We start from the raw sequence: 21,043 nt of genomic DNA, 5'->3' as shown, positions 1-21,043 counted from the left end.
AGTACATTTTAAAGTTCATATTCATCAATCGCGCAATGATGATAATTTGAAACAGAGTTATTACATATACAAACTTGTTAGAATCCATTAATACTGCATTTTCACGCTGCATCATTGCAAGGAAAGCATTTTCGATCGATTAATCATAATTACTACTGAATGACTAACTATGTCATATTTCTGTATTTACTGTTAAGTATTGCAGGCAGAAATCGTGTTGGGAATATCAGTCCGCGGCGGAGATCACGTGCTGGATACGATTTATATCTATTATGACAGGTTCTGGAGATACAAAATTGAACTTGTTCTGGAAACGGTCCCGGTGTAGCTACACAATACACAGATGATGGGTAGTTAGTGTTGTGAATTATGCGCGGTTTATCAAAAAGAGACATTGTTTCTGGTGTAATAAAATAACATACGGTCGTTAATGGCGGGAAACACGCAGCCTGCGTTAATTAAAAGTCACTGTGATATCGACAGTTCTACACCCTGAACATCTAATACTCCGACTGTAGTTCCCAAGTATTGAGATATAAACATCTTGATTCTCTGACTATTATTTCGATATTTGGTAAATATTCATCCACAAATCGGATTAAAAAATCAACATTTTAAACACTTTGGAGTGATCAAGTCTTGCAGGTTTATGTTTGCGTCATGACTTGTCATGTGACTTGGTAGCTGGCTGTAAGGAATAAAAACACGTGATGGAAGAAGTCATTTAGATTGAAGATTTGATATTAACCTTCACAGGAACATCAACATTAAATTCAAAAGTCATTTATCACTTGTGCCCATTATTTTTTATTTCGAATTTTAACAATGACCTTTCTTGATTTCGTCTTTTAATACGACTTTACAGTTTAAATTACAATTCTTCATCATCGTAAAGAACGCCACCTAGCGGTACTTGGTGAAGTCAGTTACAGATGTATCTTTAAAATATATACCTTATATAGTTATGTAACCCAACGTTCTCCCGTTTGATATGCAGTCGGTTAAAAGTACATTTACATTTTATTACATGTTATTACGAAGCCGGCGGGGAGTTGTAATCTCTAATCCCGTTAATGGCAGATCAGCGAAGTAAGGTGACGGTTATCATCGGTGTTTATGTTGTAGTGATGCGTCTGGGTTATTTAGGATGATTATGGTTAAAGTACATCATTAATATTGAAACTTTACGACTGCTTATGACCTGTATAGCACTGTTTATAGTAGCATTCAGAAACACAGAATTTACTCAGTGGAGAGTGCCGTTGTAACATTGAAATAACTTGTGCCCAATCCGTCTGCTACACTAGGTTTATATCAGTACTCAAAAGATTGCTCTTTCCCCCATAAATATTTAGCGAACGGGATGTTTAAATGCTCATATTGAATAACAATGCCATCTAGCTATACTGTTTTCAAGATAAATACATATACCAAATTCGCTCCGAGATCTTCTCGAGCTAACTTGGAAATTGTTCAGACGAAAAGGCCACAACCTATATCAGCATGAATGTATTTTTTTAATTTACACCGTGAATACAAATTTCTGATACATGCAAAAAATTACGACAAATACAAAAACAATGAGTGTAGAGTACAATGTATATAATGAAGGTTTCTCTCGACATTAACACTTCCCATGTTGTTGGTACCCAATTTTACAGCTAGGTAGTAAGTGTAAATGAAATTGATGTCTTGTTCAAATATAGGAGAGTGCGTTTCTACCACTTGGTCATTGTGCACCAATATTTTATCAACGAGTATGATAATTCCTAAATGAAATAAAACAGACAAAAAATTATATTGTTTCCAATATCAATGTTTCTCTCGTAAATCTAGTAAATTTAGCACTGTCTCATATAATACATTTCTGTGTAGGTAAAACGTATAATCACAGAAGTAGAACTCATATTACTTATTTCCAGCACATTCAAAGCCTTCCTTTGCGGGTCAACGCGTCTTTCCCATGCACTAGCGATCAAACTAGTCATTATATAATCCCGTCTTCTTGGTTAAGAATGAAAAGAAAATTGTCTTATTTTAGTATCTTCTTTATCTTGTCAGAGATGATGTTCCGCGTAGGCCATGTATCAGCCTTCCTTATCTAAACAAAACACCATAATTACAGTTTTCGCTTTCTCTTCCGTTCTCGTGTCATGTACCACGCCGGAAGTAGTCCCGCAGCAAATATCGTTTCTCTCGTTGGTTCACGAGATCTCCACACAAATGTACATGCGACATCTTGTAATTGACTCTCGGTAAACATGGGGGGTTTCCTTATTATGTTTTTATATCTTTATCACAAAAGACAAATCTGCTTGCGTCCAGATTTGAATGTTAGTATCTGAAAAGAAAAGAAGATAAACATAATGAATGGAGTAAAGTTGAAAAACATTGACCATTAATGATGATGTTTTTCCTGTGATTATCACATTAGGGTTTTCAGTGATTGTTGCAAAAACAAATTTTATGTCGCGATTTCAATAAAAGTGTATGTAATTAGAAGCCGTTTTACCGTTTTTAGTATTTTTTTATGAACTTGGATAAGAAAAGGAGACACAAAACATTCATTGGACTTGAAAAAGGTCCGTTATAACAGATAGTGTGAGGGGTGTTATTTGTAGTGAAGTTTTTTAATATCAAATGTGACAGGACTAGTCTAATGATGGCGTGTTTGCCATAACACTTTTAATCTATGTGTGTCTTAAAAGGACGTTTACTACTGCTTAAGTGGTATTAAGAGATAAAAAATGTCGTTCAACTCACAATATATTGCTATAACATTCTCTTTGGTAGACTCCCCACAACACAAACAAAGTATTACGATTACTAAAAGCGAATAACCGTCAGAGAGTCCCCTTCCTAGATCATAGCCGGTCCGGTTACCGAATCGAGTTGAGCAAAAATCCATAGAAGACTGTCGTTTTAACAGAATGACACGATTTGCAATCCTCTTTCGAAAGTTTCTTTTGCCCACGCGAGTTATAGTCTTCTACTTCCGGAATAGGAATGCGTGGTCGTATACAGAAACTAGAAGTAGAAATTGTCTAATAATTAGAAGTATCATAATTAGTTACGCATCATTAGACACTACCCTTAAGTGACGCTTCATTAGACATGACTCTTGTATGAGACAAAGTGACGCTTTATTGAACATGTCAGTTGTAGGAGAAATCACGTTTCATTTATGTTGAAGATTCTTCAGAGATTTCAACGTTTTATGAGTTCGTGGATATAAGAGTTCGTTGATTAAAAATAACCCACGAAAATATTTCACCTCACCGAAATTGATGATTTTACAGTGATCCATCTTAAGAGCCCGTGTGCTCTTCTTCAAACATATAACAACTTCTCCCATACAGTCGATAAGGAAATATCGATAATGATGATACAACTTTTTAAATAATTATGGTTCTATATTTAGACCACGCGATCGTCTTTTTTATTACACCCAAACAAAGAAACTGTATATACATATATATAATATATAACATATAGACTTAACAGTAAAACTAGTACAAACTGGGTCTCTGACGTCCTCAAAGGAAATAATAAATACATTATTCTTTACTTAAAACGGAACTTTCTTTTTTTATTCAAATTGGAAAACCCTTTGAACGAGTCTCGATGGAATTCTTTAAATAAACTTAGTTTGTGTGTCTTAGCATTACCGTATGTAGTGAACAATAGTATTACCGCATATAGTGAATTATTCAGAACTTTGAACACCGTCGGCTTCTAGGAAAGGTTTTCCTGGAATTCCACGGATCTTCCTTATCGGTGTTGTTTTGCCGGACTCCGTATCTCTCCGATGATAAGGATTTAGAGACAAACATGGAAGAAATCTATAGGGAGTTGTTATCTTCGTCATACAAAATCTCTAAATGTACATTGCCCTCCAACGCGATACAGACGCTTTCATGAGGATATAAATAGTGGTATAAATCGATTCTGATCATCCTGTTCTCTTGTTACGATTTATCTTGAAAAATTACTTGATTATAGATGGAGTTTCTTTCATATAAATATTCAGCGATCAAAGGTTAACGTTAAGTATCGAGGGATTCCGAAAGCCCGGGAACATAACAGTGTTGTATATCTAGCTTTGCTTGTCGAAGGTTTTTGGCTAAGGTGTCCTTCGTTTTTATCAAAGGGAAAAATCCGATAAAATCCTCCGGGAATATTTTCGATTCCGTCACAATGGTCTCGATGTCATTTCCCCCTCACTTGATATCAATCACAATGACATGAGCTTGTCAACCGACCTTACATTCTTAAAATGTTTTAGCTTTTTGTGTGCATTCCATATCCCTTACATTTGAATTGTACATCGACACTTAATAAATGTCCTTTATTATCATTTTCATTTCAGCACGAGAAGGATGAAGTGTTTGAGACAGGCGCCCTCTTGCGGGAGATGTGGGAAGATATGCGTTTCCGGTGGGAACCATCTAAATACCGGGGAATATCGACCATACATATTCCAGCGGCCAGCGTTTGGAAACCGGATGTAGTTCTCCTTAACAAGTACGACAACTCTAGTTTCAATTTTTCACGACATTACGATGAATATGATTATTTTTTTGTAATTTAGATAAATAATAAGTTGACAGCTTAGGGCAGGTCAATTTCAGTCCAATTACTGAGTAGCTACAGGTTATTTGAATTAACAAGGTCAAACGAATGCACGCAGGCAATCGTGTCACGTGTAAGTCGCAGACGATCACCAGACAAAGAAAAGAACATCATGTATATTATGGAAAACTTGCGTTTGACGTCATCGAAAAATGCTGTTTTGTATTCAATCATTTTGTGTTCTTATGGCATGCTACGTAATTTATGGCGTGAACATTAAGAATTAGATTTAGAATTTGGACTCAAATATTAGATTTTGTAAGCTTGTGTAGTGAAAAATGGCTAGAAATTGATCTTTGTCGAAATATATATCTAATATGTGTTCTCACGATGATTGTTAAATTGATAACCAAAGTTGTGTATTCGTTATACGTTGATGACTCTATAATATGGTTCAGATGAAAGTGGTTATTTTTAATGAAGCTAGAGATGCTGCAAATTAAACCATATATTATCATTACTTTGTTTGAAGTGTGTGCTGACATTTTAGAACATGCAGGCATTGTGTTTTTTAAAAACAGTTTAATCTTCGGTTCTACGGCTCGTCAACACAATAACGTCATACAGTCTACACGGTAGTCTTAAAGGCGCATCAACACAATAGCGGATTACATGTTAGTTTTAAAGGAGCATCAGCACAATAGCGGAATACACATTAGTCTTAAAGGCGCATCAACACAATAACGTCATACAGTCTACACGGTAGTCTTAAAGGCGCATCAACACAATAGCTGATTACATGTTAGTTTTAAAGGCGCATCAGCACAATAGCGGATTACATGTTAGTTTTAAAGACGCATCAACACACTAGCGGATTACACGTTAGTCTTAAAGGCGCACCAACACAATTTCGGATTACACGTTATTCTTAAAGGCGCATCAACACAATACAGACTAACATGTAGCCAAGTAATAGAACAATAATTTGCGTGTACGAAGGGAGGTAGTGAATTTTATATCTATATCTAATTTTATATTTGCCTTTCCAGTGCCGACACGGACGTGGAAACATTTGATCCGCTGGTTGTGGTTTTCCATACAGGAACAGTGATATATATTCCTAAAGTTCGCCTAAGGGCGAAGTGTCCGATGGATATGACGAAATTTCCAATGGACAGACAGACATGTCGGATACAGTTCGGATCTTGGACTTATGACGTCACTCATGTAAATATCACACACTTTACATCGGAGGAAAATGGGCTGGACATCCGGGACGCAAGAACTAGTAAGGAATGGAAAATTGTGACCACTACAACGAAAAGAATCGACCACAAAAACGATTTTGGAAACGAAATTTATCCCTTAATGGAATATTCGTTCATACTACAGAGGAACTCTGTGTATTACACACAAGTTTTCATACTTCCGGCTGTACTCCTGGCGGTTCTCGTGCCCTTCACGTTTCTACTTCCGCCAGAATCAAGGGAGAGAATTACATTAGGTAAATTGAAATTTTGAATGATTGATTTTGTATTCTAACATTTAATTGGGCGTTGCTGTATTTTGGTATTTATTTCAGTTTTGTGAATCGTAGAACACAAAATTAAACTTTTGATTGAAGTACCGGTATAGCAGGCAAAAACAAGAGCGTGAGTGAATCACGAGAAATGTATCTGGAATGGAAAACAATAGATAAGAAAATATAATGCTGGTAGAAATCAATCTGTCGACGAGAGATGTTACTTTCCAGAATACGTTAACATCTTTTCGATCGAGAACATTTCATCATAAGACTTATACTTTTGTACAGTAAGTGGAGTATTGAACAGTTTTCAATGCAATTCCTGAGAATACTTATTAAAAGCTGTGTTTACTTCAATCAGAGACATGAATTATGAAAATAATCTATATATAATGGATTATATTTAACTGGCTCCTGGGAAGCAAGCATGGTTGTCAGTATAAACATTTGTCTCTTCTCAGACGATAAGATAATTTAAAATTAAAATTTTCGAGGTTGACGTATATATTGCTAGGTTATATATCATTTCGCTATTTGAAGACACTTGAAGGAGACTTTGCGACTGGGTTTGCTTTTAGAAGCTCAAAAATCTATTTCGGAGAGTGAGAATTTTCCATTATTTTTGGCTTTTGGAATCTCACCGTAGAGTGTTGTGCGGGAATTGTCTCCTGAGATAGATGCCATGTTTGTGAGAATGCAATATGTAGTCTAAGAATGAGAGAAAAAAGTAACGTTCTTGCTCTTCGGCTTTCATTCTGGAAACATTAATATTATTAATTGGCCATTTTTTCTTGACTTTTACACACAACTGAACATGATACGGGCCAGGTTAGGCGAGAGTGCTTGTACTTTATTTGGGAAGAGAAAATCCAGGCTAAGCGTGCATTGTTCAAACTCAAAGTGTGAATGTCATTCGTGAAAGTGCTCTGGAACAGAGTCTTAATAAAGTATGGAATTATCACTATGGATAGGAAACCTCAATTTATCAAATTAGAATTCAACCAGCCGATTTATCAAGTCATACAAGTCGATGTATTAAAACCGGAAACGGGTACTACAACGTATTAAGATACAGATACAAAATTAATACTATAATTTAGTCACATTTTATCCATTAAGGTTAGAATCCTAACTATTTTTTTTTAAATAAAGCATTGTCAATAAAGTTGGTAGACAAAATGTCTACTCATTGAAAATATGGAATGGTTGTATTAAAGACACAATAGATTTTAGCAACTTTCAAAACAAATGGTGAGTTACAACAGAGCCAAAATGAATAAAACTATCGTGCTGCTGTTTCGTCCTTCTAGAATTCATCAGTGATACTAAGGGCCTGAAGAGAATAGCAAAAAAAAAAAAAAAAAAAAAGTAAATAAATAAAAATAAAAAAAAAAAAAACCCCAAAAAACCCCAAAAACATAAAAACAACAAAACAAACAAAAACAAAAACAAAAAATAAAAGGTAAAAAGAAATGTCAAAATACGAATCGGGAGGTGCAGAAGACTCAATATTCAATAAATGTCATGATTAATTAATAATTAATATTACATTTCAAAAAGTAGATATGTATGTCCTGAACCGTGTCACTATTCAAATGAATGAAAACGTGAAAAGCAGATTGATTTAAACACCTGATTGAAAAGCCACACAATTTCTCCACCTAGCTGAAGGTCTTATCTTACGTGTTCGAAAACGGTATATTGCAATACAACACTATGAAAGCGCCTGTAAAGCATTTCGTAATTAAGAAAATAATAATAAAAACCCGTACGACTTTTTTCTGTCCCTTATCATTTATTTCTAAAACAACTAGGGTTCATATAATGAAGTTCTTCTTTAGAAATTTGCTCATTACAATGCCAGAATCTGGGCACATTTACTAACGTAAACCTCAGTTCACAATCTTACAGGAGTTAAATATTTAAATAGTAGAGGTTGTAAGTTAAAAAAATAAATCTTAAACAATTTTGGCAACATACAGTTTCTACCTTGCAAGGCCGCTGCATAACTTGCGTCTTGAAGAATAAGATTGTGAAGTACCTACCTGTCTTTGTAATAACTTACTGTATTGTTAGAACTTAGACAGCTCAAACGCGGCAATACTGTAAACCAGCGTATTTTCGCGGTGACTAAATTTCGCGTAACCTTGTCTAAGGACATTTTCGCGGTAATTTAATTTCGCGATTTATTGCCATAATATGCCTATGGTACCCGGGATTGAAAATATTTCACGGCGATTGATTTTCGCGGACTTTAGCCGCCTGCAAAATACGCGAAAATTAATCGCACGCGAAAATAGGTTGGTTCACAGTATACATAGACGAATTCATTATTCTCCTAAATTTTCTATCATCAAAACAATTCTGTTAAATTTGTTCCAATATTGCTTTTAAATTAACCCCAATGTTTATTTTTCAAACAATAATTGATGGAAATAGTTAACTGGTATGATTATATTGGTAATATGTTCTAGGCTATTTAACATGAAGACAATGTCAAAAATATAATTAATATTTCATCAAAAGAGTTCCATTTATTTGTAATGTTCCAATTACGCTGTATTAAATCATGTGATGTGAATCATCAAATATTGATAATTAGACATAAAATAATAAACAAAAATTATGTTTATTGCATTATTTATGCAGGAACACGTGTAACTGTTTTAAGACTGTCTATACAACATGTTGTAATGAACAACATAAACAAAACCATATTAGTTCCTGTGCGTTTTCGAATGAGGTAATTTTTCGATATAGTGTTAATGTACTTCAGTAACTAAAATAGGGTTCAGACAAAGTTTATCGAGACTTTTTGTCTTTGTAAATAATTCCAATTGCGACAGAAATGATTAAAGTTAATCATGAGAATATTAATGATGATCAGATAATTTTTCAATTAAAGAAAAACTAATGCTGAGGACTTTGACATGAAAGTTCATTGATGCATAAAAATCAACATTATATAAATGACTATTTATTTCAAAGAATGCAGTACAAAAACGTTCACGTCATGACGAGATAACATTTACTGTTCTAAGTTTCATCGCATTTTGGCAATTACATGTTTTAATCTGAGAAACCACCAGAAACATCCAAAGCCCGTTTTTATTTCATGAAAAAGTTCCACCTTTTATGCCTCTCATCCTCTCTGAGGACATTTTTACTAGTAACAACCTGTTGTAATATGTGATATTGTAATACGTGATATTATAATATGTGATATTGTTATATATGATATTGTAATATGTGATATTATAATATGTGATATTGTAATATGTGATATTGTAATATATGATATTGTAATATGTGATATTGTAATATGTGATATTATAAAATGTGATATTGTAATATGTGATATTGTAATATGTGATATTGTAATATGTTATACCTCTTTCGGGTGATGATTGATTCATACCTTTTCCTCGCCATCCATTTTCAACAATCTTTTGATATTCTGCTTTATTTACTTAAAAAATGTTTCAGCAGATTGAGTAGTACCGATCGGTTATCCCATTTCAAACATCCTGGTTTAGAGATTATGGTTTGTCACGCGATACAACACGAAATAAGATTTATCGTGACTGATTTTAACATGTCGCTGTCACCTCAGTAGATTAAAACGTAACAGACAGAGCTTTGGGACCTTGAATCAAACAGGAATTTTCTATCCATGAATTTATTTTTGAAAGATGATTGAGCATTTCGAATGCACAAAGTTTGTTTTCACTCAATACTGCAAGTAAAATTTCATTGGTTTAGGCCACATATTCAAGATATAAGTATCCGACGAATGTTTCTGCATGAAAAGTAGAAAATTGAAAACCCTCGACGAACTGAGTATTGTTACGGATTGATAAATATACAATATTACCCTTGCTTTCTAAAGATTGTGCATTTGAATTTTAATGTAGGTAAATATATTTAGAATTAACGTTGGTTGAGGTATATTGATTTGATGAGTAGCAAGATATATTGGGTTTTGATTTTGTATAAGATATCTTGTACTTCGTAACTGAAGCCAACATGAGAAATACTATTTTTTAAATTTCGTTTTCAAAATTTTTAATTCTAAACGCAAAATTATTTCTTCTAAGGGAATTTTCATGTTTTGCCTTTTTGATATAAATATCTTTATAATTAAAATATAGTATCAATCAAATATTGGCAGTGAGCTGATGTTTTGACTTATCACATTACATCATCTTCTTCATCTTTCCGTCTGAGTGAAATTGTGTGCCCCCGCGATGTCGTTCCCCTATACAATCAGATTTTTATCAAACCTGGTCAGCCAGAAACCAGAGGTTATTATCTTCAAACAGCAGAATACATACGGGTACAGTCAAACCTCATTATCTCGAAAGTCATAAAAAAACTACTAAAAATATTTGCTATATAACTTTAACTATCGGACAGAAATGTTTATTTCGAGTTAAGCAGAGTCTTTGAGATATCAGATTTCTATATAACAGTTTGTATACTAGTATACGGTTAGCACACTACTACCTAATTAGGCAGTTCCGCTTAAAATGATTGCATTATTTTGTGAATTTGGCTAGTTTATATATACATAAGAACACAGAAACATAGGAGTCGCCATGTTTATATTGTAGTGTTTCTATAAGCGTATTTCATTTCGAACATTTTGGCAAATTAAGACATTCCATCATTAATATGAATTCAGAGACAAAAAAATCAATAAATGAATAAATAAATAAAAAAATAAGTAATAATAAAAAAATTCAGTTTTATTTTCACTATTTTGATTTGTTTTATCTATGAAATAAGCGAAAATCAACAACACGAAACATATACGATTCCAAGGAACTAGAGAACATATATAAGTTATGATGTGTTTGGCTGTTTCAGGTTCAGTGTTATTGCTTTGTATAATAGTCCTGCTGATGATGCTGCAACAGTTTCTACCCGACTCACATCCAAACATTCCTACTATAGGTAAGTCATCCTAACATTCCTACTATAGGTAAGTCAACCAAACATTCCTACTATAGGTAAGTCAACCAAACATTCCTACTACAGGTAAGTCATCCAAACATTCCTACTACAGGTAAGTCAACCAAACATTCCTACTATAGGTAAGTTATCAAACATTCCTACTATAGGTAAGTCAACCAAACATTCCTACTACAGGTAAGTCATCAAACATTCCTACTATAGGTAAGTCATCAAACATTCCTACTATAGGTAAGTCAACCTAACATTCCTACTATAGGTAAGTCAACCAAACATTCCTACTACAGGTAAGTCATCAAACATTCCTACTATAGGTAAGTCAACCTAACATTCCTACTATAGGTAAGTCAATCAAACATTCCTACTACAGTTAAGTCACCCTAACATTCCTACTATAGGTAAGTCAACCAAACATTCCTACTATAGGTAAGTCAACCAAACATTCCTACTATAGGTAAGTCAACCAAACATTCCTACTATAGGTAAGTCAAACAAACATTCCTACTATAGGTAAGTCATCCAAACATTCCTACTATAGGTAAGTCAACCAAACATTCCTACTATAGGTAAGTCAACCAAACATTCCTACTATAGGTAAGTCAACCAAACATTCCTACTACAGGTAAGTCAAACATTCCTACTATAGGTAAGTCAACCAAACATTCCTACTATAGGTAAGTCAACCAAACATTCCTACTACAGGTAAGTCAAACATTCCTACTATAGGTAAGTCAACCAAACATTCCTACTATAGGTAAGTCAACCTAACATTCCTACTATAGGTAAGTCAACCAAACATTCCTACTATAGGTAAGTCAACCAAACATTCCTACTACAGGTAAGTCAACCAAACATTCCTACTACAGGTAAGTCAACCAAACATTCCTACTATAGGTAAGTCAACCAAACATTCTTACTACAGGTAAGTCAACCAAACATTCCTACTATAGGTAAGTCAACCAAACATTCCTACTATAGGTAAGTCATCCAAACATTCCTATTATAGGTAAGTCAACCTAACATTCCTATTATAGGTAAGTCATCCAAACATTCCTACTATAGGTAAGTCATCCAAACATTCCTACTATAGGTAAGTCAACCAAACATTCCTACTATAGGTAAGTCATCCAAACATTCCTACTATAGGTAAGTCATCCAAACATTCCTACTATAGGTAAGTCAACCAAACATTCCTACTATAGGTAAGTCATCCAAACATTTCTACTATAGGTAAGTCATCCAAACATTCCTACTATAGGTAAGTCAAACATTCCTACTACAGGTAAGTCAACCAAACATTCCTACTATAGGTAAGTCAACCAAACATTCCTACTATAGGTAAGTCAACCAAACATTCCTACTATAGGTAAGTCATCCAAACATTCCTACTATAGGTAAGTCAACCAAACATTCCTACTACAGGTAAGTCAACCTAACATTCCTACTATAGGTAAGTCAACCTAACATTCCTACTATAGGTAAGTCAACCTAACATTCCTACTATAGGTAAGTCAAACATTCCTACTACAGGGAAGTCAACCAAACATTCCTACTACAGGTAAGTCAACCTAACATTCCTACTATTGGTAAGTCAATCAAACATTCCTACTGCAGTTAAGTCACCCTAACATTCCTACTACAGGTAAGTCAACCTAACATTCCTACTATAGGTAAGTCAACCAAACATTCCTACTACAGGTAAGTCAACCTAACATTCCTACTATAGGTAAGTCAATCAAACATTCCTACTGCAGTTAAGTCACCCTAACATTCCTACTACAGGTAAGTCAATCAAACATTCCTACTACAGGTAAGTCAACCTAACATTCCTACTATAGGTAAGTCAACCAAACATTCCTACGATAGGTAAGTCAACCAAACATTCCTACTATAGGTAAGTCAACCTAACATTCCTACTATAGGTAAGTCATCCAAACATTCCTACTATGGGTAAGTCAAGCAAACATTCCTACTACAGGTAAGTCAAACATTCCTACTACAGGTAAGTCAAACATTCCTACTACAGGTAAGTCAACCAAACATTCCTACTATAGGTAAGTCAACCAAACAGTCCTACTATAGGTAAGTCAACCAAACAGTCCTACTATAGGTAAGTCAACCAAACATTCCTACTATAGGTAAGTCAACCAAACATTCCTACTATAGGTAAGTCAACCAAACATTCCTACTACAGGTAAGTCAACCTAACATTCCTACTATAGGTAAGTCAACCTAACATTCCTACTATAGGTAAGTCAACCAAACAGTCCTACTACAGGTAAGTCAACCTAACATTCCTACTATAGGTAAGTCAACCTAACATTCCTACTATAGGTAAGTCAACCAAACATTCCTACTATGGGTAAGTCAAGCAAACATTCCTACTATAGGTAAGTCATCCAAACATTCCTACTACAGGTAAGTAAAACATTCCTACTATAGGTAAGTCATCCAAACATTCCTACTATAGGTAAGTCATCCAAACATCTGATTATTCCGACGAACCAGGTTATGGATATTTGTTCGACTTAATTGGGTAGTTGATGCATTTTTGTGTAAAATGAAACTTGATTCTAAATATTTACAAAGCGTGCCTCCATAATATCAAAAAAATGGATTAAAGCAGTCGATTTTGAAACGCAGTATCACAAATACTTGAAAATTTTAAATACCTTTCATTTCAAATCCCACTACAAGCATACAGTCAACAACCAGTTTTATTTTGTTAGTAGAAACATTTTTGGAAGCATGTCGGCCTAATGTTTTACCGTAAATCGCAGTAAATGGCTATGAACTTTCCCAAATAAAGGTAAAAAGTGGCAGGATAATTGTCGGGGCTGCTGTACGGTCATGATTTAGAAAACGTCGAAAGATAAAAAAAACAACAAAAAAACAAAACAAAATACGCTAGGATTGACATATAACCACGGAATGTTCCGAAGAAACCTTTGAATTTAGTCTGGTTAAACCGCATTAGGCTATATATAGCTGTGGAGACCTGAACAAATCAATCTTTAGACTATAAAAAAATATCAGGAATCATTCCTCGAGGAAATTGTCTGAAGGAAAGAGGTTTCCGCAATGAGACATTTTGTAGCGAAGAATTCAGTCCAATATATCCTCGTCCCCTCCCGTAATGATCCCTCGTGTTCTGCCTTGCCTATCCATATGTTTAAGCTGGGCTGTTTTAGAACACTCTGATGAAATAGACAAGCTATCACAGGTCACTATTAGAGGAACGCAGTATACTGGTTTTTGAGCCAATAAACATATGTCTGTTGAAAAGGAAAAAAAACAACACAGTCTTGCCTTCAAAGCATTGCGTTGTCACTATGTCTGTTTTCGTGTTCCGCGCCATCAATGTAAGTAATGTGATGAAAGGAGGAACGAAAAAGTGCGCAGATCTGCTACATTTCATTGACGATTGCCTACATAGCAAGTGATGAATGTTTGCTTTAAATTTGCTGATATATCTCTGGAAAAAATGGGAATATCGATTTCCTTCTTTGAGAAATGCGATTCTATCGATTGTGAGAATAACAGGGGATGTGAGGTCATATCTACAAACCAGCTTTGTCGATAAAACTTAAATTCTGTTATCATTTTCAATGGAATGGTCCTTAACTTCTATTAAGGGTGTCTGTTCAGTGTTCCTTATCTTCTATCATCATTTTCAAGGGGCCGCGACGGCCGAGTAGTTCAGGTGTCCCGACACTTTATCACTAGCCCTCCACCTCTGGGTTGCGGGTTCGAAACCTTCGTTGGGCAGTTGCCAGGTACTGACCGTAGGCCAGTGATTTTTCTCCGGGTACCCCGGCTTTCCTCCACCTCCAAAACCTGGCACGTCCTGAAATGGCCATGGCTGTTAATAGGACGTTTAACAAAAACAAATCATGTCATTTTCAATGAAGTGGTCCTTAACTTCTGTTACCAGTGTCTGTTCAGTGGTCCTTAACTTCTATTAAAAAATTCTGTTCTGTGGTCCTTAACTTCTGTTAGCATTTTCTATGCAATGGCCCGTAACTTCTAATAATATTTTTGTTTGAAGTAGTCATAACGTCTATGAACAATTACAATACTGCGGTCCTTAACTACTAATAACAGTGTCTATGCGGTGGCCCTTAACTCCTATCATCAAATACAATACAGTGGTTCTTAAATACTAATAACAATGTCTGCGTAGTGGTTCTTAACTTCTATCATCAATCGCAATTCATTGGTCATTAAATAGTATTAACAATGTCTGTGTAGTAGTCTTTAACTTATAAATACCATTTTTATGCAGTCGTTTCATTAAAACATTCACTTTACATGTTAGTATATATAATTCAAGTGTTTGCCATATATCTGGGACCAGGTGTTCAAAAGGTGATTAGCTTAATCACTTTACTTAAAAACTTTTGTGTATGCATTCCTTAAAATAGGCAGGTAGGAAGAGGCTGTTTAGTGTTATAGCTTCAGAAAAAATGTCAGGCTAGTTTTCCGACAAAATATTTCAATGGGATTTTAAATTATTGTTAAAACGTGATTAGCATAATCTCGTTCTGAAAAAAAACGGGCCCAGTAAGTTTGCACAGATCTCCTGTTGACCACCTATCTTTATAGAACTGACATTAGAATAGTATACTTTAACATTATATGGTGTAACTGTACAGTCCGTACCACGGTAATCAATAAAAAACAAATAACCGCGTGTTAGGGAGTGTCAACAGTAATTATTCACCGCAACAACAAGTCAAACATCTCTATACCACAGTAATAAGTTTCAAGCCACTAAGTAAACAAAACAAACAAATATCATTTTATCAACAGATCATTAACTGTAAACAAATAAGACAAGTTCATCCGCGGGGACCGACAAAATGAATGGTGCCGCACGTGCGGTAAAGAAAAAAGCATGTCGTATTGTGGGTTGAGTTGAGAATGACATTAATTCCCTGTAGCACAGTGTCAAATATGGTTAGAACACATTAACTAAATGCCATGATACTGTTGTCGGTTTATAATCAATACGAGCAGGTTTTTATCGACAGACATACATAGTACGTAATTATGATTGATGGTACTCTATATAATTGGGATGTGGGTGTCTTATTCTTTTTTCGAATATATAAAAGGAAGGGTTTGATGTGTAAAGTGTAAACTATATTTATTTTATATAAATTGCGAAAAACGTTATACCAACTTATTTCAATCACTCCTGTTGGCCTCGATGGAAGAGTGTGAAGGGGTCTTACTGTTGTAGGAAACTAAGTATTCGGAGAAAACCCACGGTGTCGGGTAGGTAAACAATATCTTTTCACGTCCAATCGGGGATTCGAACCCCGGTCGGATTCGTGAAAAGAGAGTTTGTTGCCACAGTGCCTTCAAATTACCCCGGATTTTATATAAATATAATTATATTGCGTAAGCATGCAAAATTCAAAGTAATCGACAACTCTCTTGTAACGCTTGCTCTTCCTGAACCCTTGGTCCTATCCACTTTTCAAATGTCTCCTTGCCAATCACCCTTTTGTTCATAATTTGTCCTCCTTCTATCGATTTTTATTTAAATATTGTAACCATTTGATACAATAAAAAAAAACAAAAAACAAAAAAAACAATGCAATTTCCTGCAATAAAAAAAACAACAAAACATAATGCAATTTCCTACAGCAAATCGAAAATACACTCTATCATCAACAGCTGCCTTATGTTGCCCTCAACGTTGGTCTTACTCAGTTGGATTTCGACTCAAGCTTATAATTTTACCAAGGGGATATTTTCTGACGTAATTCTGTAAATAAATTTCCCTGATCCATATATGGGTGTCAGGTATTGTTTTTCAACACTTCGGAAAAGGCGTGGCGCTGTGAGTATAGAAGATCACAGAACAGAATCTTGCCTGTTGCGGATTTCGCACATTATTTTCGTTTAATATAAAAACTATAGACATGTTCATATACAATATATCACTGCATCACGACAAATTTGAAGGACAACTATTCCATTGGGAGGGTAACGTTAAAAACACAAGATGCATATATTCTGATATCAAAGAATGTCGATATTGGTATTCCGAGACATTATGTTGCTCTAGGGAAGCATTTTGTCAAGACTAGCTTTGCGAGCCGTCTGCATAACTTCGATTGAATTACGCTTCACATGTTAACGAGGTGTGCAATTGGCTTATATGCCAGCCTCAGTAGGAAACGTTTTCTGAACTGAAATAACTCGTGAAGTATGCCATTTTATTCCTGTTTCGTCTCAATGTTTTTATTTTTTATTTATATTGAGTATTGATGAATATTTTCAAGGTCGTCTATCGAAAACGCAATCCTTAGTCTAGTATAGAAATGCAAACAAAATCATATCTATATCTATGTTTATAATATATATGCATGTATTTATGTATATCTTGTATATATAATCCAATAGTCTCGCTGTAATAAACATGTCATTTGGCCAATGCAAATTTGTGTATCCATTGTTAAATTGTTCTTCTGTTTATCCATTGATCTTTTGTTTATCCATTGTTCTTCTGTTTATCCATTGTTCTTTTGTTTATCCATTGTTCTTCTGTTTATCCATCATTCTTTTGTTCATCCATTGTTCTTCTGTTTATCCATTGTTCTTTTGTTCTTCCATTGTTCTTCTGTTTATCCATTGTTCTTTTGTTTATCATTTATTCTATTGTTTATCCATTGTTCTTTTGTTCTTCCATTGTTCTTCTGTTTATCCATTGTTCTTTTGTTTATCATTTGTTCTTTTGTTTATCCATTGTTCTTTTGTTTATCCATTGTTCTTTTGTTTATCCATTGTTCTTTTGTTTATTCATTGTTCTTTTGTCTGTTCACAGCCAGCTACTACATTGTGACGATCATCTGGATCACGCTGTCTCTTCTGACCTCAATATTTATAATCAATATACAATCCCGGGGGCCCAGGAAGAAAAAAGTCCCAACCTATCTCAGACAGGTAGGATGTGTTAAACAGAGACATTTCCGACCAAACATTTGATAAAGAATACGATAAAAATATTTAGTTGCTTCAGTCAATGTATGCAAAACAAAAACAAAAAAACACATACTGCTAATCATTTATAATTCACGTGGGATTTATTTTCGCGAATTCAAATCCGCGATTATTTGTACGAAAATAACAAATTTGAAAGGCGGCAATGGTATTGGCTATCGATGTATTGAGTCTTGTTGAGTCCATGACTCAAAGAGCTCATTATTTGCGAATTTTAAATATATTTCTAGATCAGCGTTCGCGAAATCATGTATAAAGAGGTAAGTTCGCATAATGATGTATTCGCGAAATCTAAGTGATTTACAGTATTTTGACGTAAGGACAACAGAAAATAAGTTGAATTAACTGTATTAGCCAATTGTACTTAAATAATTTCAACAGGATACTGATGAGTCGGAAGACTCAAAGTCAATAAAGAACTTGATAGCAATGTCGATGTTGCAAACAGCTGCCTGAGTGTCAAGTGGTATATATTTTTTCAGAACATTATTACTTTTCAATTATTATTTATACTGTTTTGACATTTAAGTGACAGTTATTACTGTGAGTTATTTAGATTTTGCGAATACTTTATTACGCAAACTTATATCTTCAAACATATTCGCGAAGGCATGACTACTTGGTCGCGAGTTCGAATCCTATGTGGGGCAGTTGCCTGGTACTGACCGAAGGCCGATGGTTTTCTTCTGGTACTCCGGCTTTCCTCCACCTCCAAAACATGGCACGTCCTTAAATGACCCTGGCTGTTAATATGACGTTAAACAAAATAAACCAAATCGCGAACGCTTATCTAAAGATAACTTTAAATTTGCGAATAATGAGCTATTAGAGTCATGAACTCAGCACTTATTCTCGTTTAACAGTATTCAATAGCTTGGCCGCCATCAAAAGTTATTTTCATACAAATAATGGCGAAGGATTTGAATTCGCGATTGACTATCTTTGTGTGTTAACGCGGTAATAAACCTCACGCGAAATACAAATGATTTACAGTAATATGAATGTCATTTAATCAAGGTTAAATCTGTGTGAAGTTGTAATGAATGAAAATAATCTCCCATGAAATTTTCATTTTAAGTTAGTATATTCACTATGGCCCTTAATGACCAGAGCCGTCGATGGGCCATTAACCCCAAACAAACAAACAAACAAACAAACAAACAAGTTACATCATCTACAGCTCATATTTAAGAACGATATATTCAAACGATATCAAGATTATATCTTTATATTGTTTAAAATGATTTGTTGACGTCACAATGCGACATCATATTTTTTCTATCCGCAGCTTTTCTTGCGTGGACTAAAGAGGGTGGTATGTTTGGGTGACGATACTTATTACCCACTGGACGAACTAGAGACGGTATCAATGCGCGGACTCGACCGAACTATGGACGGAATCGTTCGACAGGAAAACCCTACGCAGTCAAAAATGGAACGTGACGTAGAAGAAATATTGCGTCATCTACACACACTTACAATACGAAGCACCGTCCTGGAAGCGAGGTACGAGATCAGGAATGAATGGCACCAGGTGGCGCTCGTCCTCGACCGGATATTCTTCTTCCTCTTTATTTTGACATTCCTTCTGTATACATTTGTACTTCTCGCTTGAGACGAGAAAGAACGAGACTTATAGGTATTATGTATACAATCCGGCGCCATTTCCTAAAACTATGACGCTGGGGAGGGGTGAGAAGTCAGTGACCTTCACACGAACAGAATTTTAGTAATATGTATTAAAATGCGTATTATGCCTCTAGACAGCAAACGTACGACAATCATGCTCGTCCGAGCAGTTGTAAAAAAAAACAATATTCAATAAAATATCCTCTATGGGGCGTTGTGCTTTTTGTTGTGTAGACATCTTCGACCGATCACTATTCGAAAACGCAATTCAGGAAAGTAGATAGGGACAACACGCTGGCTAGTTCGAGGCTATCTAGCGTTAAAGGGTTAGTGAATGTTGGACACGCCGTATTTATTTATACTGATATATGTGTGTTATATAGGCGTGGATAATTACACCAGCATATCGTCTACTGATGTCAGATATCCATAGTTGTTACTGATGTCTGTAGCAGATATCAGAATAGTGGTTATATGGCCACATAACGGTGGCTTTCTGTGTTTATTACGTGGAAATCACAAAGCAATATAATGTCTGAAAGCTTTCTAATGATCTAGAAAAAGTCGTGTCAGACATTGGATCTATCGGGTAAAGTGTTGTAACTTTTTCATTTAATCTTTATTATTTTGTAATTCTTTAAATATTTTGTATCATGATGTGTATTAATTACATCTATATATATATATATATATAAAGATTGAATGATTTGTAAATATTGTTACAAGATCATTTGTATTGTGGTGTTTTTGTGAAACGTTCGATATATATATAAAAAATCTTTATAATTTTACTTTTTTGTTCTTTGTATTACATCTGAAACGTACTAGCCATGGTAGAATTCATATTTCAATGACGGTGATTAATCGTAATATTATACTATTTCTATGGCAATTTGAACGACATAATACTATTTCTATGGTAATGTAAACGACATGATACGGTTTCTATGGTAATGTGAACGACATGATACGGTTTCTATGGTAATTTGAACGACATATTACGGTTTCTATGGTAATTTGAACGGCATAATACGGTTTCTATGGTAATTTGAACGACATATTACGGTTTCTATGGTAATTTGAACGACATGATATGGTTTCTGTAGTAATTTGAACGACACATTACGGTTTCTATGGTAATTTGAACGAAATAATACGGTTTCTATGGTAATTGGAACGACATAATATGGTTTCTATGGTAATTTGAACGACATAATATGGTTTCTATGGTAATTTGAACGACATAATTCGGTTTCTATGGTAATGTGAACGACAAATACGGTTTTTATGGTAATTTGAACACAATATAATACAATATCTGCGATAATT

The 21,043-nt window shown here is 34.7% G+C and overlaps 1 protein-coding gene across 1 annotated transcript in view; it reads left to right on the top strand.

Moving 5' to 3' along the window:
- Positions 1 to 20,501, top strand: part of LOC117326730 (neuronal acetylcholine receptor subunit alpha-5-like) — a 29,931-nt gene extending 9,430 nt beyond the window's left edge. The window contains exons 3-7 of the mRNA XM_033883452.1: positions 4,370 to 4,524; positions 5,622 to 6,076; positions 10,967 to 11,053; positions 17,910 to 18,028; positions 19,374 to 20,501. Of these exons, the coding sequence (XP_033739343.1) occupies positions 4,370 to 4,524; positions 5,622 to 6,076; positions 10,967 to 11,053; positions 17,910 to 18,028; positions 19,374 to 19,700 (1,143 nt within the window). The 3' untranslated portion in view covers positions 19,701 to 20,501. The remainder of the gene's footprint in view (positions 1 to 4,369; positions 4,525 to 5,621; positions 6,077 to 10,966; positions 11,054 to 17,909; positions 18,029 to 19,373) is intronic.
- The last annotated feature ends 542 nt before the right edge of the window (positions 20,502 to 21,043 follow it).

Source organism: Pecten maximus, chromosome 5, assembly GCF_902652985.1.
Source record: "Pecten maximus chromosome 5, xPecMax1.1, whole genome shotgun sequence".
NCBI lineage: Eukaryota > Metazoa > Mollusca > Bivalvia > Pectinida > Pectinidae > Pecten > Pecten maximus.
Note: the sequence above shows the minus strand (reverse complement) of the source record. Positions and strands in the feature narration are given on the sequence as shown.